Source organism: Rhyacophila brunnea, unplaced genomic scaffold, assembly GCF_057557595.1.
Source record: "Rhyacophila brunnea isolate RB1 unplaced genomic scaffold, BYU_Rbru_1.0 scaffold_17, whole genome shotgun sequence".
Classification (NCBI taxonomy): domain Eukaryota; kingdom Metazoa; phylum Arthropoda; class Insecta; order Trichoptera; family Rhyacophilidae; genus Rhyacophila; species Rhyacophila brunnea.
The window spans coordinates 37,461,064-37,476,523 of NW_028232827.1; the positions used below are offsets into that span (position 1 = coordinate 37,461,064).

At 33.8% G+C, this 15,460-nt stretch overlaps 1 protein-coding gene across 1 annotated transcript in view; it reads left to right on the forward strand.

Annotated features, from left to right (window-relative positions):
* LOC147074021 (G protein-coupled receptor Mth2-like) overlaps window positions 1–15,107 on the forward strand; it is a 209,399-nt gene extending 194,292 nt beyond the window's left edge. The window contains exons 6-9 of the mRNA XM_085944330.1: window positions 603–787; window positions 2,994–3,165; window positions 4,324–4,509; window positions 13,158–15,107. Of these exons, the coding sequence (XP_085800456.1) occupies window positions 603–787; window positions 2,994–3,165; window positions 4,324–4,509; window positions 13,158–13,329 (715 nt within the window). The 3' untranslated portion in view covers window positions 13,330–15,107. The remainder of the gene's footprint in view (window positions 1–602; window positions 788–2,993; window positions 3,166–4,323; window positions 4,510–13,157) is intronic.
* The last annotated feature ends 353 nt before the right edge of the window (window positions 15,108–15,460 follow it).

Here is a 15,460-nt window from a genome sequence, read left to right on the forward strand (position 1 = left end):
AGTGTTTTTTTGAATATTTGAATTCATCTATTTGAATTATGGAGTTGTCGACTATCCATACACAATCAAACGGAAAACACATTTTGAAAATAGCCGATAAACAGAATTATTTGTTAGGTTAACCTAACCAAACCCAAACTAACAAATAATCCAATATATCGGGTATTTTCAAAATGTGTTTTCCGCTGTATTCCGTATAGCCGAACAGTACCAAAAAATCTTTTTGAAAAAAGTAAGACACCCCGCAGGAATCGAAATTGCATCTCTCGGGTTTCGCGCCCACGCACATAGACCACTATGCTAAATGTACCATACTTAATTACGACACACTTTAACTATTGGCTCTTATAATACTCTCTGTTTTCTAAATTGCGTTACTATTGGCTGTCGGCTTTTGTATTTTAAATCAAAGTAGATATTACTTTAATTACTAGCCGACGTCACAGATCACTCCAATGAAATGCTGATATGGTTCCTACGAATTTTACGTAAAAAAGTGACGTCAGACACTTGAAGAAAGCGGGGACCATGGTCCAAATAAGTTAGGAAATCTCTTATAATAATTTTTAATTAATAATATATACGTATTATTTATTTTACAGTAGTTTCCGGGCTCGAAGCAGCGGGAGACGGGGGTCAGAACGACGTCGATTCGCATTTTACTGCATCTACGCCTGGGGATTACCCCTCATCTTGACGGGAATCTGCGCTATAATGGAGTTCCATCCAGACATTCCGTATCACATTACTAAGCCCAATTTTGGACAGAAGAAGTGCTGGTTTCCAGGTAAGCTATCAATTCTAAAATAACTGTATTATAGTGGGTATTAAATTAGAATAATATGTTATACGCCTATGTAGGCCGAGCGAGCGGCTTACGCGTCGGAATACGACTTGGAGCTGAAAGTCTGGAAGTCACATATTCAATATTTTGCAGGAGAGCAGTTTTAAAATAGGTAGTTAATCTAATCTAGACTCGCGTTCAAATTAAAACTCCGTATGATGGACTTCCGCAGTTTTGCATTCAATCTTTTTGCTTTAGTTTAAAGCAAAAATGACTTAAATTGGACATCCACTATTTCAGCTCTAATGTATTATGCGCTAATAATTGGACTACCATCGTTTTAGAAGTAAGTATTTTGAAAACCATGTGACATTGGACTCCCAAATTTTCAGCATTAAGAGAACTTGGATATACATTTAAATCTGCAAAAATGTGACTTCCGAACTTTCAGCTCTAAGGTACTCTAAAAGGTGTTGTGGGTCCGAATCCTGAAACTGGCCAATACACTTATTGTTTTTCAATTTGTGTTTGGAGTCAGAGTATGGACCTAATAGGTTGAGCAGGTGGCTAACATTTATTTCTCGTAAAAACAAAAATCTGTTAATACAAACATCCACTCTGTGGAGGTCCGTATTATGATCCTATTAGGATCGGACTTGGTCAAAATAAAAGAAAAAGAAAAGTCGAGATATCACAAGATCTATGTCTAGAAAAGACACAAGATTTCAGAATGTAACATTCTATATACTGAATATACGTAATTTGAAAACATATCATCCATATACACACTTGCTTTACCCTCCACCACCCGCCACGTGTCCACACTCGTTATGCAGGCGTATACAGTGGCATACCGAACGTTAGTCGCTCTTCAAATTTGCGCCGAAAGTGTCCCAGAAGCAACTTTCCAAGACCTTGGTTGGCGTGCACTGGAGTGCGCGTGATTTCTACTTCAATATAATGTATTACGGTCAATTCTCGATGAGAAAAGACCTTCTCGCTCGTCGTAAAATTCCGCAAACTTTAAAAAAACTGAGAAATTTTTCCTCGTAGATATCAAGTCGCAATTGCCGACCGGCCAAACTGAGGGTCGGACCGACTTGAGAAGCTCTTCCTTTTCAACCGACATATGGGGACACTCTCAGAGGATGTGATTGGCATCTTGCAATTTGCCACATAAGCAAGTCGGAGAATTTATTAGGCCAAGCTGACAAAGCTTGGAGGCAAAATCACCTTGTCTGGTTAAGAACTGAGAAGTCCACAATGGTCTGGAGTCAATCTGATTATCTCCATGCGCCACTTTATACTAGGGAAAAAAACAAATGCGTTTGTCTGCCCACACATACACATTCCAGTATTTATCAATACCGAAATACCGGTTTTAAAAAACCAAAATACCGGAATTTTTGGTATTAAGAAAGCACACTCGTTTACATTTTTGAAAATGAATTATAAGTTATGTGCTGCAAAAATGCAAATATATTGAGTGAATCCAACAGAGGTGAAAAAATAATAAAACAAATTTCATCAAATATATTTGTATAAGTACCTAATTGTCGCGATGAATTATCATAATATTATTTCGAAATATAAAACATCCGTGACAAAAATGTTCAATTATTTTAAGAATATAAGAATATAAGAAGCTTTTCCTGCAGCCGGACTTATTTGCACTTGATGAAGTTTTGAGAGCTTTAGTTAAAATTATCAATATATTCAAATTATTTGTAAAAAATCACTAGTTCTACAATTATGATCAATATTATATTTTTAAATGTCAACATAATGAAAATGTAGGTATGTTGATTTTTGCTATAAAATAATATTTTTAAAAGATTTTAATAGCTATATATTTATTGATAAGCACCTACTTCTATTTTTTTAATGTTTAAGAAATGCCGGTATTAATGACCGGTATTTAATAAGAAATACCTAAAAACCGGTATTGATATGTTCATTCGGTATTGCAGTTCCTACATACACAATATAAAAAATCGTTTTGTAGAAGAAATACGACACCCGTAATTATCTAAGGCGCCCGTAGTTTAATTGGTAAAACATACTGGCGCGAATCCAGTAGATACAGGTTCAAGTCCCGTCGGGTGTTGTATTTTTTTTTTCTACAAAACGATTTTTTCTAGTGTATAGGTATATGCATTAGATATATATATGTATATTAATTTTTATTAAAATCATGTTTTTTTTCCAGATTACTGGTCGGAGTTATACTATTTCTACCTTCCAATCATCTCTCTGGTGCTGTGTAATCTAGTTCTCTTCGGCATCACGGCATTGAAGATCATGCAGGCCAAGCGGGACACAGCTGTACTCTGCTCCGGGAGCAACTCCAGGCATTCGCAGTACGAGAAAGATAAACAAAGGTTTTACTTGCATATACGTATATGGAGGGCTCAGAATTCAACTGGAACCTGGCATTTTATCATCGTAGAAAAGTCATTTTTATACCTTACAGGTCATTTGATTGTCGTAACGTAACATGGAGATTTTAGGAACCAGTTAAATTTTTTTCTCGACTTGTTAAATGCTTGTTCAAAACATTAGCCAATTTAATTTTGTGTCATCCATATGCTGATATGTTAATAATAAGATTGATAGATTGCATGCCTTTAATAGTAACTGTATTAAGACGGTACTTCAGTGAGACGGCAAATAATTTTCAACTATAGGTGCGACGAAATTTTGGACTCGCTGGCAATCGGAGAGAACGTCAATTTGTTTCGTGATGGCGACGGAGGTATTAATTTTTAAATCGTGTAAAGATGACTAAAAACGTTACCCATTTACTTGAAAAAGAAAATATGTCAATGAATGTATTATTATTGTTACTAATAGAACAATAAACAGAACATTAAATGGACGCATGTTGGATTTATATAACAAATTATATTTCGTTCGGCACGCGTCATTTGCACAATCCGCGAATCGTCTAGCCACGACCTTTTTAGACCATGCATCAACTGAGGTATAGCCTTAAGTACATGTTGAAGAATACTTAAGTCACATTGATGGACGAATAGTAAAGGCTCAATGACATTGAGCGAGTTTACAAACTACTAGCTGGCGAATTTACTATCTGCTAGTAAACTCGCCCAGTGTTATCATCTAACTAGCTAACTGGCAGATTGTTAACAATCTACGAGAAAAGTTGAAAGCTGGGCTACTTTACTCGCTACTCGCTGGCGTATGGGCTTGTTAGCTAATTATATGTTACTAATAATATGTAGTGTCAATGGAAAAAGGTTAAAAATCGTTTTGACATACAAAACTGGTACACAAAGGCGGAGTAAATGTGGAAGTCATTGGACACCTGGTCCCCTTCCGCTGCCTTAAAAACCAATAATAAATTATTATGGATATTTTTTTCGAAGTGTAGGTACTCCCTGCCCCCACAAACCACTTTTATGTGTGCGCACTGAGAGATATAGTGATTCACCTCTCAAGTATAGATTTGTAAATATAATTCCCCTATATTCATTTAGTTTTATTCTGTAATATGGTATAATCAATTTCTTTGACAGGTTCAACCTTTACTGGAAACTGTTTCTGGTAATGGGAATCAACTGGGTAGCTGAATGGATCAGTTTTATAGTCGGCGGATCACAATATCTATGGATTCTCACTGACTTGAGCAACACACTTCATGGCATCTTTGTCTTCATCATTTTCGTCTGGAAACGGAAAGTCAAGAACCTTATTGTCAAAAGGTAACATAAAAAATATTACATTCAAATAATAGCAGATTAAAATTATATTGCATATTATTTATTTGACAGAAGTTGTTGCAATAATTTATTAACACAGCTTAATTATTTATTATACACTGATAAAAATAATATATTGTTTTGTTTAATCAGCTTTTGTAAAGCCGCCATGTTGTGATGTTACCAACAATAATTATTAATCTGGGCCGTATATAGGAAAGACTTAGCAAACCGTAATGAAAAGGCGTGGATCAACGTCCTCTCCAAATTTTCTATTATACTCGTATGTGCAGACCATAAACACATCCGAGCAGTAAATGTTGCATAATTATTGAACTTGTCACATTATTATGCTGCGAAAGAATTTTTTTACATGCGTTTCAACCATATGCGTGCATACTTTTTCAATGTTGTCGACGAAAACACCAATTAGGTACTTAGACACTTAACTAGTGTCATAAACGTAATCCAATCCCGGTGTAATCGGTCTAGGTAACTGCCCGGTCGGTCGGATTTTATTGCTTAGGGTCGAAAATATTGTTTTTAACGATTGACACATTAACAGTTTTGATCAGTATACCCGAGAAGTAGCTCGTTATAGTAGTGAATAAATGTATGGAGAAAATGATCAGTCGATGCTTCCTCATTACATCCGAGATCTCGCTATTTCCGTGATCGTAATAACCAAGTTTGACTGTAGGTACTTACATAACAAGGAATTAATTATTTTTATGTAAATTTCACAATATGCTTACATAGTTTTTACCGCAAAATATGGTGGGTGTAAAAAATGCAATTGTTTAGTCTATTTAAGAAAACGAAATATTTCTTTATGCGAAAGTTTGAAACATTTGTGCAGAGTAGAATACGCATTGGTGCATTGGTTGCGAAAAGAAACGACAGTTACATTCAGTGACTGCATTTATTTGTTGCCAAGAGGTTCACAGACTGACGCAATTCGTCCGAGTGCGTGCTGTACCCGATTAATAACTTTGAAGCTTCGAATTTCCAAATGGATATCATTTCACCAACTCCCGGGATGCACTCCATTTGGGACCGATTACAGAGACGTATTCTACTTCGTACGTTCCGGGATGCCTGTATTGGTTTAAGGGTCAAAAATACTAATTCCAAAATCCTGTGATAGTAGGTATTGTCCAGGATTATTGTAAGTTCTACTCCATACAATAATATGGAAAACAGCACAATACGAAACTCAGTCAAAAATTCTTGATTTATAACGTTGATCTATGCCTTTAATTGTATATAACTTACTATACTTATGTATGTTCTTTATTTTTTCGCCAGTCAAATTAATGAGTTTCGATCCCTTAATTAAGCTCAAAGCATCTTATATACGGCCCTGTCTTAACCAAGTAATTCAACCCATTCTAACAATTAACTCAACTCATATAGGTAGTGTAGTCCTTACGAGAAGACAGTTGTAAACTATTTCAATTATACTCGTATCTTAAATATCAACTAGGTACAAATGCAATTATTGCCTACCATATTATTGCAGTGTTTTGTCAAGGGTCCACGTGCCGGATAAAGACTTTTGGATATATTACAAGCTTACCCTGGGTAAACTTTGTTGGAACGATGTATATGTCACAATGATGCCCTAAACCATGCGGAGTTGACATTAAAAGGAAAATAGCGATGGCGAAAAGCTTATGTCGTAACTATAGCCATTTTCGAAGAACTAAATCATTACCAAAACGACTAAAATGCATCTAGTAAGATCTGTATATGCCTCCAAAACTTGGACGTTGGAGACTATTCACATTTGTAATTAGTTACTGGAGGTGAATGCTGACAGTCTTGTGGACGGTTAAACGATAAAACTATTCCATAGTCAACAAACTTCACAATGTGATATTTAAAAGCGTCTTTGTATTAGAATACTTCCAAAGAGTCATATTTTCAATAAATGTTCTCATAATCTTAACTCTACACCACGAATATTTTCTGCGGGAATGTCATCGTTTAAATGACACTGACATACTCGCAGAGTGATGCATATTTTTTTCTTCTCCAAACTGAAGAACATAGTGTGGGGACCCACTAAAGGTTTTGAAATAGTTATGACAGCTCTTTGCTACTAAAAGGATGCACATCACTGTTCTAGACAGAATCTACATTTTTTTAATAATATAGCCTACAGCGAGGATGAAAACCTGGTATAAACTCGTGACATTTGGTCAGGTCGAAGGTCGAGGAAATCTATGAAGACTCATGTCTCTTCAACCACTGGTTTTCCACTGGCATAAACCTTGCATACCATTAACTGTTGAGTCTCAACTCGAAAGTGATGGATCTAAGCATTGAAAAAGGCTGCTTGATGACAAAATCACTCAGATCACGATCCGTAGTCAAGAGATGATATTATGGCATCTGCGATTATTCTTTGTAAATATTCCAGAAATAATTGAAATATTTTTCAGCTATCTTTTCTTGTAAATAACTTCAAGCTTGCTTCATATCTCTAATTACATTGGCAGACGCGCAGATCCAACCAGATTCAACGATCCACGCCGACCGTTGTGACCAACTTCTTTACACTATAAGCAATTACACGCAACGATTCGATCGTGTTGGTCCTTGCTTTTGATTGGTTTAAAATAAACATAGTGTTGCTATTATTAAAAATATAGGTTGACCGAAAACTATTTCTTCGTTAGATTGGTGGCTACACTGAACAGTTTTCCCTCGGAATTTTACGTTAATACCCAGCTGTCAAACCTAACCTCGCAAGCGGGCGGTAACATCGAATATTTTCGTACATTCTCGGCAATCTTCGCATGAATCTTCGTCAATCGTGGCAGACGGAAATAGGATTGGTTCCAATTTGCTCACGATCCCGGAAAACCATAGATAATAGATTTTGGCAATCGTGGCAGACGATCGGGCCAGACGCAATCTGTCAATGTAATCATTGATTATTACAGGCTGGGAAATCTCAAATCAATTCTCAGCGTAGGTGTCAAAATGAATGCTTGGAATTTAATACATTCTTTTGATCGTTGCTCAATTATTATAAAATATTATATTATTTAATATTATTAATTAATTGAAATCTGTTTTATTTGCTATCCTTTTCCAGAGCTAGTACAGCTAGGAGTACAAAACCAGAGAAAATTGGTGAACAAATCGTATTAAAAAATGTAAAACAAATAGCCAACACTAAAAATACCTTATTATGTACAAGCTTATTTTTAGTTGCCCTTATATTATGTTGCAATTAAATTTGTCATGTGATTTTGAAATACAAATGTACAGCTTCTCTTTTATTAAGTATACATATACTGCAAAAATTAATTCAGGTCTGTAGGTTTATTCCAACCACATAACACCCAATAACACCGTTCCGTTATATTTTCGAGATAACACAGCTCTATTCTGTGTGCGAAACTGTTGTCTGCGGTTATCTAAAAAACGAATCTTTATGTTCGTTGCATTGCGCCATCACTATTGACATGACAATATGATATCTCGATGAGTTATTTTAATTAATTCAGCCGTTAGAACTGTTGTTAAAAATGTTTTCTTAAAAGTTTTATACTAAACTCAAAGATAACACCGTAGCAAGTGTTGTTAGATTAGACTTGCTAGGAAGACTGCAGGGCATGGCTACTTGTTACTTCTTTAAATGTCCACTGATGGACCGCGATCGATACCTTACTTTGAGCTAGATTAAATCAACTGTTATTATTAGTAAAATTAAGCTATAGATCAATATTTTAGAAAAGAAAATAAAATTGTGCATTTAAAGATTGATTGAAACGTGGGTGGCAATTACTGTTAATCAAACCAATAAATTGACATAACTGACTCTGAGTTACAGAAATTAATTAATGAAACATTGACATTGACTAAACCGGCTCTCACATCAAAACTCGTTCGCCTGAAACCTGTCGAATATCTCGATGTGACATCATCGTTATTCACAAAACACACGTTGCCAAATGGAGCTCCGCAGATTGGTCGAATACGACTTTTTAGTTTGAAATAAACATACAAATGAAAAATTTGTAATAAATAATGAAAAAAAACAAGATGGAGGAAGTTTTAATAGGAGCAGTTTATAAAAGAGAGCCTTTTTGGAACCACTGTCACAAAAAATCACTGTACCTAATATTAAAAGAGTGCATAATAAAAAACTAAGAAGAGATAAATACTTTTCAAAATTGTTTCACTTACTTACCTTAATGTTACAACAAGTTGTTCCTCGGTGTTCTAAAACATCTTAAATGCGTATCGTCGTTTTGTATTGTCTCTTTTAATTTGCCCAACAATAAGTCAAATGCTTTCTGATTCATCCTCAAATAACTAAAAAAATTTTCATCGTATTTCCGAAATTCTTTGTAGAGAAGTTGAAACTCTCCAAGAGCACTTCTAGGTGAATTGACATTATGCACCCAACAAGTTCGAATTTGAGACTTTCGAAATTTTAAACTTAAATTCTCTAGTAGCTAATAGAAGTTGCTTTCTGGTAGTTGAGAGTGACATCGTTGTTGACTTAAGCGCTCCCAAAGTCAACTGAATTTGTATCTAAGCAAGTAGCGTGCAATGAGGCAGTAGTGTTTTTAGTAGACAAGCATAGCACTAAGCGAAGCACTTCGGTGTGGCCCCGGCCTTACTGTCGATTTCACTTCTTTCTCTGCATCTGTACCCAACAATCGTGGTATATTTCGATTTGAGAGATTTCCTTTCATATATAAATTAATTCACTTATGAAACTTAATCTACATGGTGTAATAATATGGGATTATAAACGTTGCAGGATGCCAATCACATCATTAGAGAGTATCCTTATATGTCAGTTAAAAGGTTGGAGAGTTTGAAAGTTGGTTCGACCCACAGTCGGACCGCAGCAATCGCGACTTCATTTTTGTGGGAGAAAATTTCTCGGTGTGTTGCAATGGGTGTGTCCAGTGATTTTTTCTTTTTTTAAATGAATGAGAATCTGTACATTTATATTTCATGACCATGGTGATAGTAGAGCACAAATGAAACTATTTTTTTAATTATGTAGGTGTAGATGTTTCTTTGCCCTGCGATGACTTTTAATTCAAATATCTCTTTTTCTCATGTAGTTAGTGATTGTTTGTCAAAATACAATATTATCAAAACAATATTAATTCTTGGAAAATACAGCTGTTCAGATGATAACTGCATTTTTAAGAATATTATTACAAAGAAATCACTCATACCATCATTCATTTTTTTGCACGTTTTGTCGTAGTGATTTTCATAATATAAAACATTCAACGAGAGAGAAACAAAATTATACATTACAATACTTTCTTTGTTCATTATCGTAGTGTTTGTTCTGGTTGTGTTGGAATCCATCTATATCTATCTATATTCTATACTATTGACAATGGGCATAGCAAGGTATTTTTGCGCCCCCTTACGTGATTGCTTCAAAATGAAAAAAATGCCCCAAACTTTAGTAGTAAGTTTACGCTGCATTCAGTTGCCATTTATAAATTTAAATAATATGGATTAAGGATTCATAATATATTTTTTTTTATAAATTTACGACCCCTAAAACTGAAGACTAAATTCCGGGATCCCTGATTTTTTTGTTAGCTTACAAAGCATAACACTCTTAATATAGGTACTTGTTGACTATTGGAAAATAGTGATTTTCCAACATAAAATATAGTCATACGTTAAAGTGCCCACCACCACCCGTCATATATGCGTGTCTGAAAGAAGTGATTTTAAGTGCTCATTCCGTCCCGAGACGGAGCCGCACGGGACTGATAAAATATAGTCAATAAACAAAACTACTGAATAATTAATTAATACACAATAATCAAACACATTTTTTAAATATAATAAACAAAGAGGTTATTTGCTCCGCAGGCGATTTTTTTCAACAATTATAAGTATATACTTACATTCATTTTTATCGTAATCATAATATTATGCAGAATTTTCCTACTCATGATTTGGTCATTTCCCTTTCAATATTTCTGTTTTTTGCTCCCAAAATCTCTCACGATTTGAAAATACTGCACTGATGTTTGGTGGTGGTGGTGTTATTATCTATCATTTGTTGTACACTTTGAAAAGCAAAATATGCACAATAATTAACTAATATTCTTCTGGAAAATATTTTGTTGATCAGTGATTCTGAATATAATATATTAAATTACCACTAGTTTCCGACATCTCTCAAATTTTATTTTCGCGCATTAAACGAAGCTCCATTTATGCACCCCTGCCAGACTGGCCCGCTCGCCCACCCCACAGGATACACTATTCCATATAATATCTGAAGAGAAAAATGAATTCTTTTTGTAGAAAAAGTCATAGACACCTGACAAAAATCTATAAGGATCACTCTTATTGCGAAGCAGGTAGAGCTCAGTTTTAAGTACATACTATAATATTATGTAACGTCAGGCAAAAAAACCATAATGAAATTTACAAATAAACACAGTGTAAAAATTTACCCTTATTACAATCCATTCCGTCAGTTTCATCTGTATTTATCTGTTTATTATGGAAGAATAATAAAATATCTGATGATTTTTGGCATACTCTGTAGGACAGAAGAATATTATGTTGTCATTTTATTTTTCACAAACTTCGTCCATATAAAAATACGACAATGATCTATACTAATAATAACGTTGGCGTATCTGTCCAGTGGTGGTTTTAGGTACATAGAAACTTGGTGTATTGATAGGTTTGAAGGCCCCCGCCGAAAATTTTGTCTATGCCATAAACCACCATTGAATAGGTATACCGAATACAGCAATAGTTAGGTTTTTTAACACTCATATTGTGAAATTTCATTTTTTTAATGATGAAGTGGCCTGGCCGCATAGTCGTTTTAATTCCTACAAAAATGCATTGTACCGTTTGTTCTTCTAGTCTATTAAATAAACTTTAGAGTTTGGTGTTTGAAACTATAGATGTTGCATGACAGGCGTTTTATGTCTGAGTTCTGCCCTGTTGGAAAATTTGCGAAATTGACCTGTAGCTAACTTAATTATTGGTCCTTGTGGTAATTTTTTGCTTCACTTTCATATCTATAAGCTGCTTCTCTACAGAATAAGATTATATTCAACATCTTAGGTTTAAACCTATTTTTTACTGGTTCACCCAGTACTTCTCATTGCTTTTCATTAGACTACTAACTTATTCTTCCCCTCAAACAAAAACACTTGATTTATAAACTTTCTCTATTATATTATATAACACTGTATTTAAATGTTGTGGTTAATTGGTTACATATTAGTTATTGTATGCCAGATTAGTTATCTACTCATTATTATTGTTTTATTATTTATGTAAGCATTTTAAGCATGGCATACTATTATAATGACTACAATAAAATTGTCTACATACATATTATTATTACCTGCTAAAGTTTAATAATTATTAGTGTCATTAGTTATTTTATTACAATAATAAGGAATGACTATTGAATAATTTATTATTATATTTTTTATTAAAATATTGAACAGGGCACTGTAGACTCTACAGTAGACTGTAGAGAAACTGTATGAAAATGGTTTGAGTCTCTACTTTTAATATATTCTAATCTAATATAAGGTTTCAACCTACTAGTGGCATCTATCGGCAGATTACTAAGCATGTAATTTAATACAATTTTATAGATAATTTAAATTCATCAATACCTACTTATATATTTTATAAACCTAATAAATAATTTTCAAAGATAAACTTTCAATCAACGTTATAAAATGTGCTTTCCACCTATCTGAGGCACCTAGCGGAATCATACAAATGCGTATCTATAAACATTAAAAAGAAAACTATTTAATTTAAACTCATATAATATAATTATATACCTATAAATAAAAAGGATTTCAAATTATGCACATTTATATTTTTATAAAATTCTGTTTTTCTTTTTTAAATAAATATGAAAAACTCTGAAACTATGAATTAGTCAAAAATCCAAACTTAATAAACTAAATTTTAATAAAAAATGTGACCGGAAAATATATGTAATATTAAGATGGAATCCTTTAAAAAATTCACAATTTATAACAGTTTTTACAATAATTGTACGTTTATCTTTGACGTTTAATGTTTTCAATACAGTTGTAATTGTAAATTATTAAAAAAAAACATCTCAAATTGAAAGCTTTGTATTTTTCCGCTAGGTGCCTCTGGTAGGTTGCCATTGCCTTTCAAAAAATTTTGAACTTACTAAAAATATATAAACCAGTCCAGTCTAGTTTTTATACCTACAGTAGAAAAAGACAAATGAACATATTATCAATTATAATAATTAGGAAATGGAATTGATACATATTTATTCCATTTGATGGTTTTGTAGGAATTTTTTGCATTTTTAAGGCAGGCCAATATCATTAGAGTATTAAATTAATTAGTTATTGCCATTGTTGGTAGATAGATCAATATGCATAAGCAACCATATTATAATATAAAAACTGGACCAGAAGCCTTTTTACTTTTAACTTACTCAAACATTTTATTTCTGTCTCCTCATATGTTTCTCTTATGATCTTTCATCACGTATCATCGTCATTTTTAATATATATGAATGCATAGTACCATCTAATTTCAATTATTAATAGTAAGATATTCTATTTATTTTACTAGTTTAATTGACAAAGTTATTGTGATGATTTCAGATACCACCTCCTGAGATACGGATCGACAGCTTCCAATGCGAGGAGTTCGTCTCGATTCCGCTCAACTAACTCAGGCTTCGCCACTAATGAGACAGAGAAATCTTTCATGTCGCAGTCTGACGACAACAACATCGCTCTTCGGAACACGAACTACGGGAAGACTGTGGTGTGAAGACGAAGAAAACATAATCAACTCACCAAAATATAAATTATTGATGCTGGGTGAAACGTCGTGTTTTCTTTATACTTTGGCTAAAACCAATTTGTATAAATACACCACACAGTCTAATTGAATTTAGTTTCAAAGAACCCAACTTTTTCTTACATGGAAACAGTACTAATCATTCGAATATTATAGTTACACTATTCAATGAACTATTTTCTATATTTTTTTCTTTTGTAATTAAACATGGCACTATAAATTAATCAATATATTTGATTAACTGTTTATTAGCTTGCTGAAAAATATATATGGAATGAAAGGTAAATTTAATTAAAGCTAGATAAATTAATTATTAATGAATGGCGTATCTTCATTGATACGTGTGCACTTAAAATATTATGTTAATAGCTGTGTCATCCAAACTATTTCAGAAACCATCCATTAGAAACACTTTTACAAATACCACTTAAACGTGACGGGGTTCCGGAGTATCCATTGTTCTATTATTTTTGTCACCCATACTGGAGTTAGTTATTTAAAAAATGCTATTTATACATCGTGGTTGAAAGCCTACAAATTATCGTGTACATATGATATCTTCAAATAACAGCAAAGCTACGTTTTGGGTTTTGAATTTGAATATCTATAAATTTAATATCTAATGTCGGTATGTAAATAGATTTTTTTTATATCGTAACCCAACCCTTGAACTGGATATTTTTCAAGTGGAATCGAACCCAAAATCAAATCTTTAAATAATTAGAGTGTTCCAACCAATGACATTAATATGGACGAATCATCTGGAATAGAAAATGACACTCACTTTATTGTCGGGTCTGCCGAATGGCATAATCTGTTCTAACGACATTACAATAAAGGTGATATTGCTATAAATTCCTGATGCGTTTTGTTGGGTCTGCCGTATAGTTAGGTTCGAACGGGTTCGCTCAAATGAACATTGACATTAGAAACACTGCTCTAACGCCATTACAATAAAGTTCATATTGCTATAAATTCCCTATGCGTGATATCGCATAATGGAAATTGCGTGATGTCTACCTATACATGCGAATGCGCGAATTTACTTGCAAGCTACTGTATTGAGTGCGTCGTCCATTAATAATGTCATTGGTTCCAACAGCTTGGGTCAAAATTATGTAAATTATCAAATGGAAAAGGGTGTATTGTATCGTACCTAATGTGGAAGAGGAGGCAAGGGGTTATTTATGGTCATAAACAGCCATCAAATCTTATCTCTAGCTACTTGTAGCCTCAATGTGGCGTCTCTGGCAGATGCAGATGATATAGAATCCATATTTTTTAAGCTGGCGTTCACGTCACGTCGCTCGCGGACGGAAAGCATTGTGTCATCGCGTTCGACTGTTGCAAGTTTTCAATGGGAGGGAACAAGAGGGAATGCAGTGTTAATATGCTGAAGCGGGGAGGGGGGAACCGCACGCCAGCATAAAGAATACGGACGCTATGTGTCTTAAGACCTGTATTAATAGAAGAATTGTAAAAACCTGACTCAAAATGAGAGAAGTCTACAGAAATAAAAACGCAGAGAGAAAACCCCTCACTAACACGTTTCGACAACGTGTTTCACTATGTCTAAACAGCCTCATATGAGAATTAAGATATCACTTCAGCCTGATTTTCCTGAGACCTACCTGACATTGATCATGTAAGGTAGATGGTACTAAAAATCTTTAAGTGAAGTGACGGTAACAGCTGCCTGCCTACCTATAACTATTTATACAGGAGCATGGAAAATGCTTCGATCAAAATTCTCCAAAAAATGTAGAAAAATAACGTTTGGACTTGAACCCACATCTATTATATTATTTTGTAATGTTATCATTAGCTTAATCCATATTCCTCACCTCCATTGCGATGAATGTGGATTCAAGTCCAATTTGATCCTTATTATTAATAATTATATAATTTTTTCAAATAGGTATGTTTCTGAGATTGCAATAAATTTTAAATATATATAATTATATATATATATATATGGTATGTAGTAATTCAACCTTTTGTAAATTGGTATGACTCATTCTCTATGGGAATTTGTTGCCTTCCAATAGTTTCATATCCAAACCTATTTACCTGAATATTGCAATCAGACACTCATTCCAAA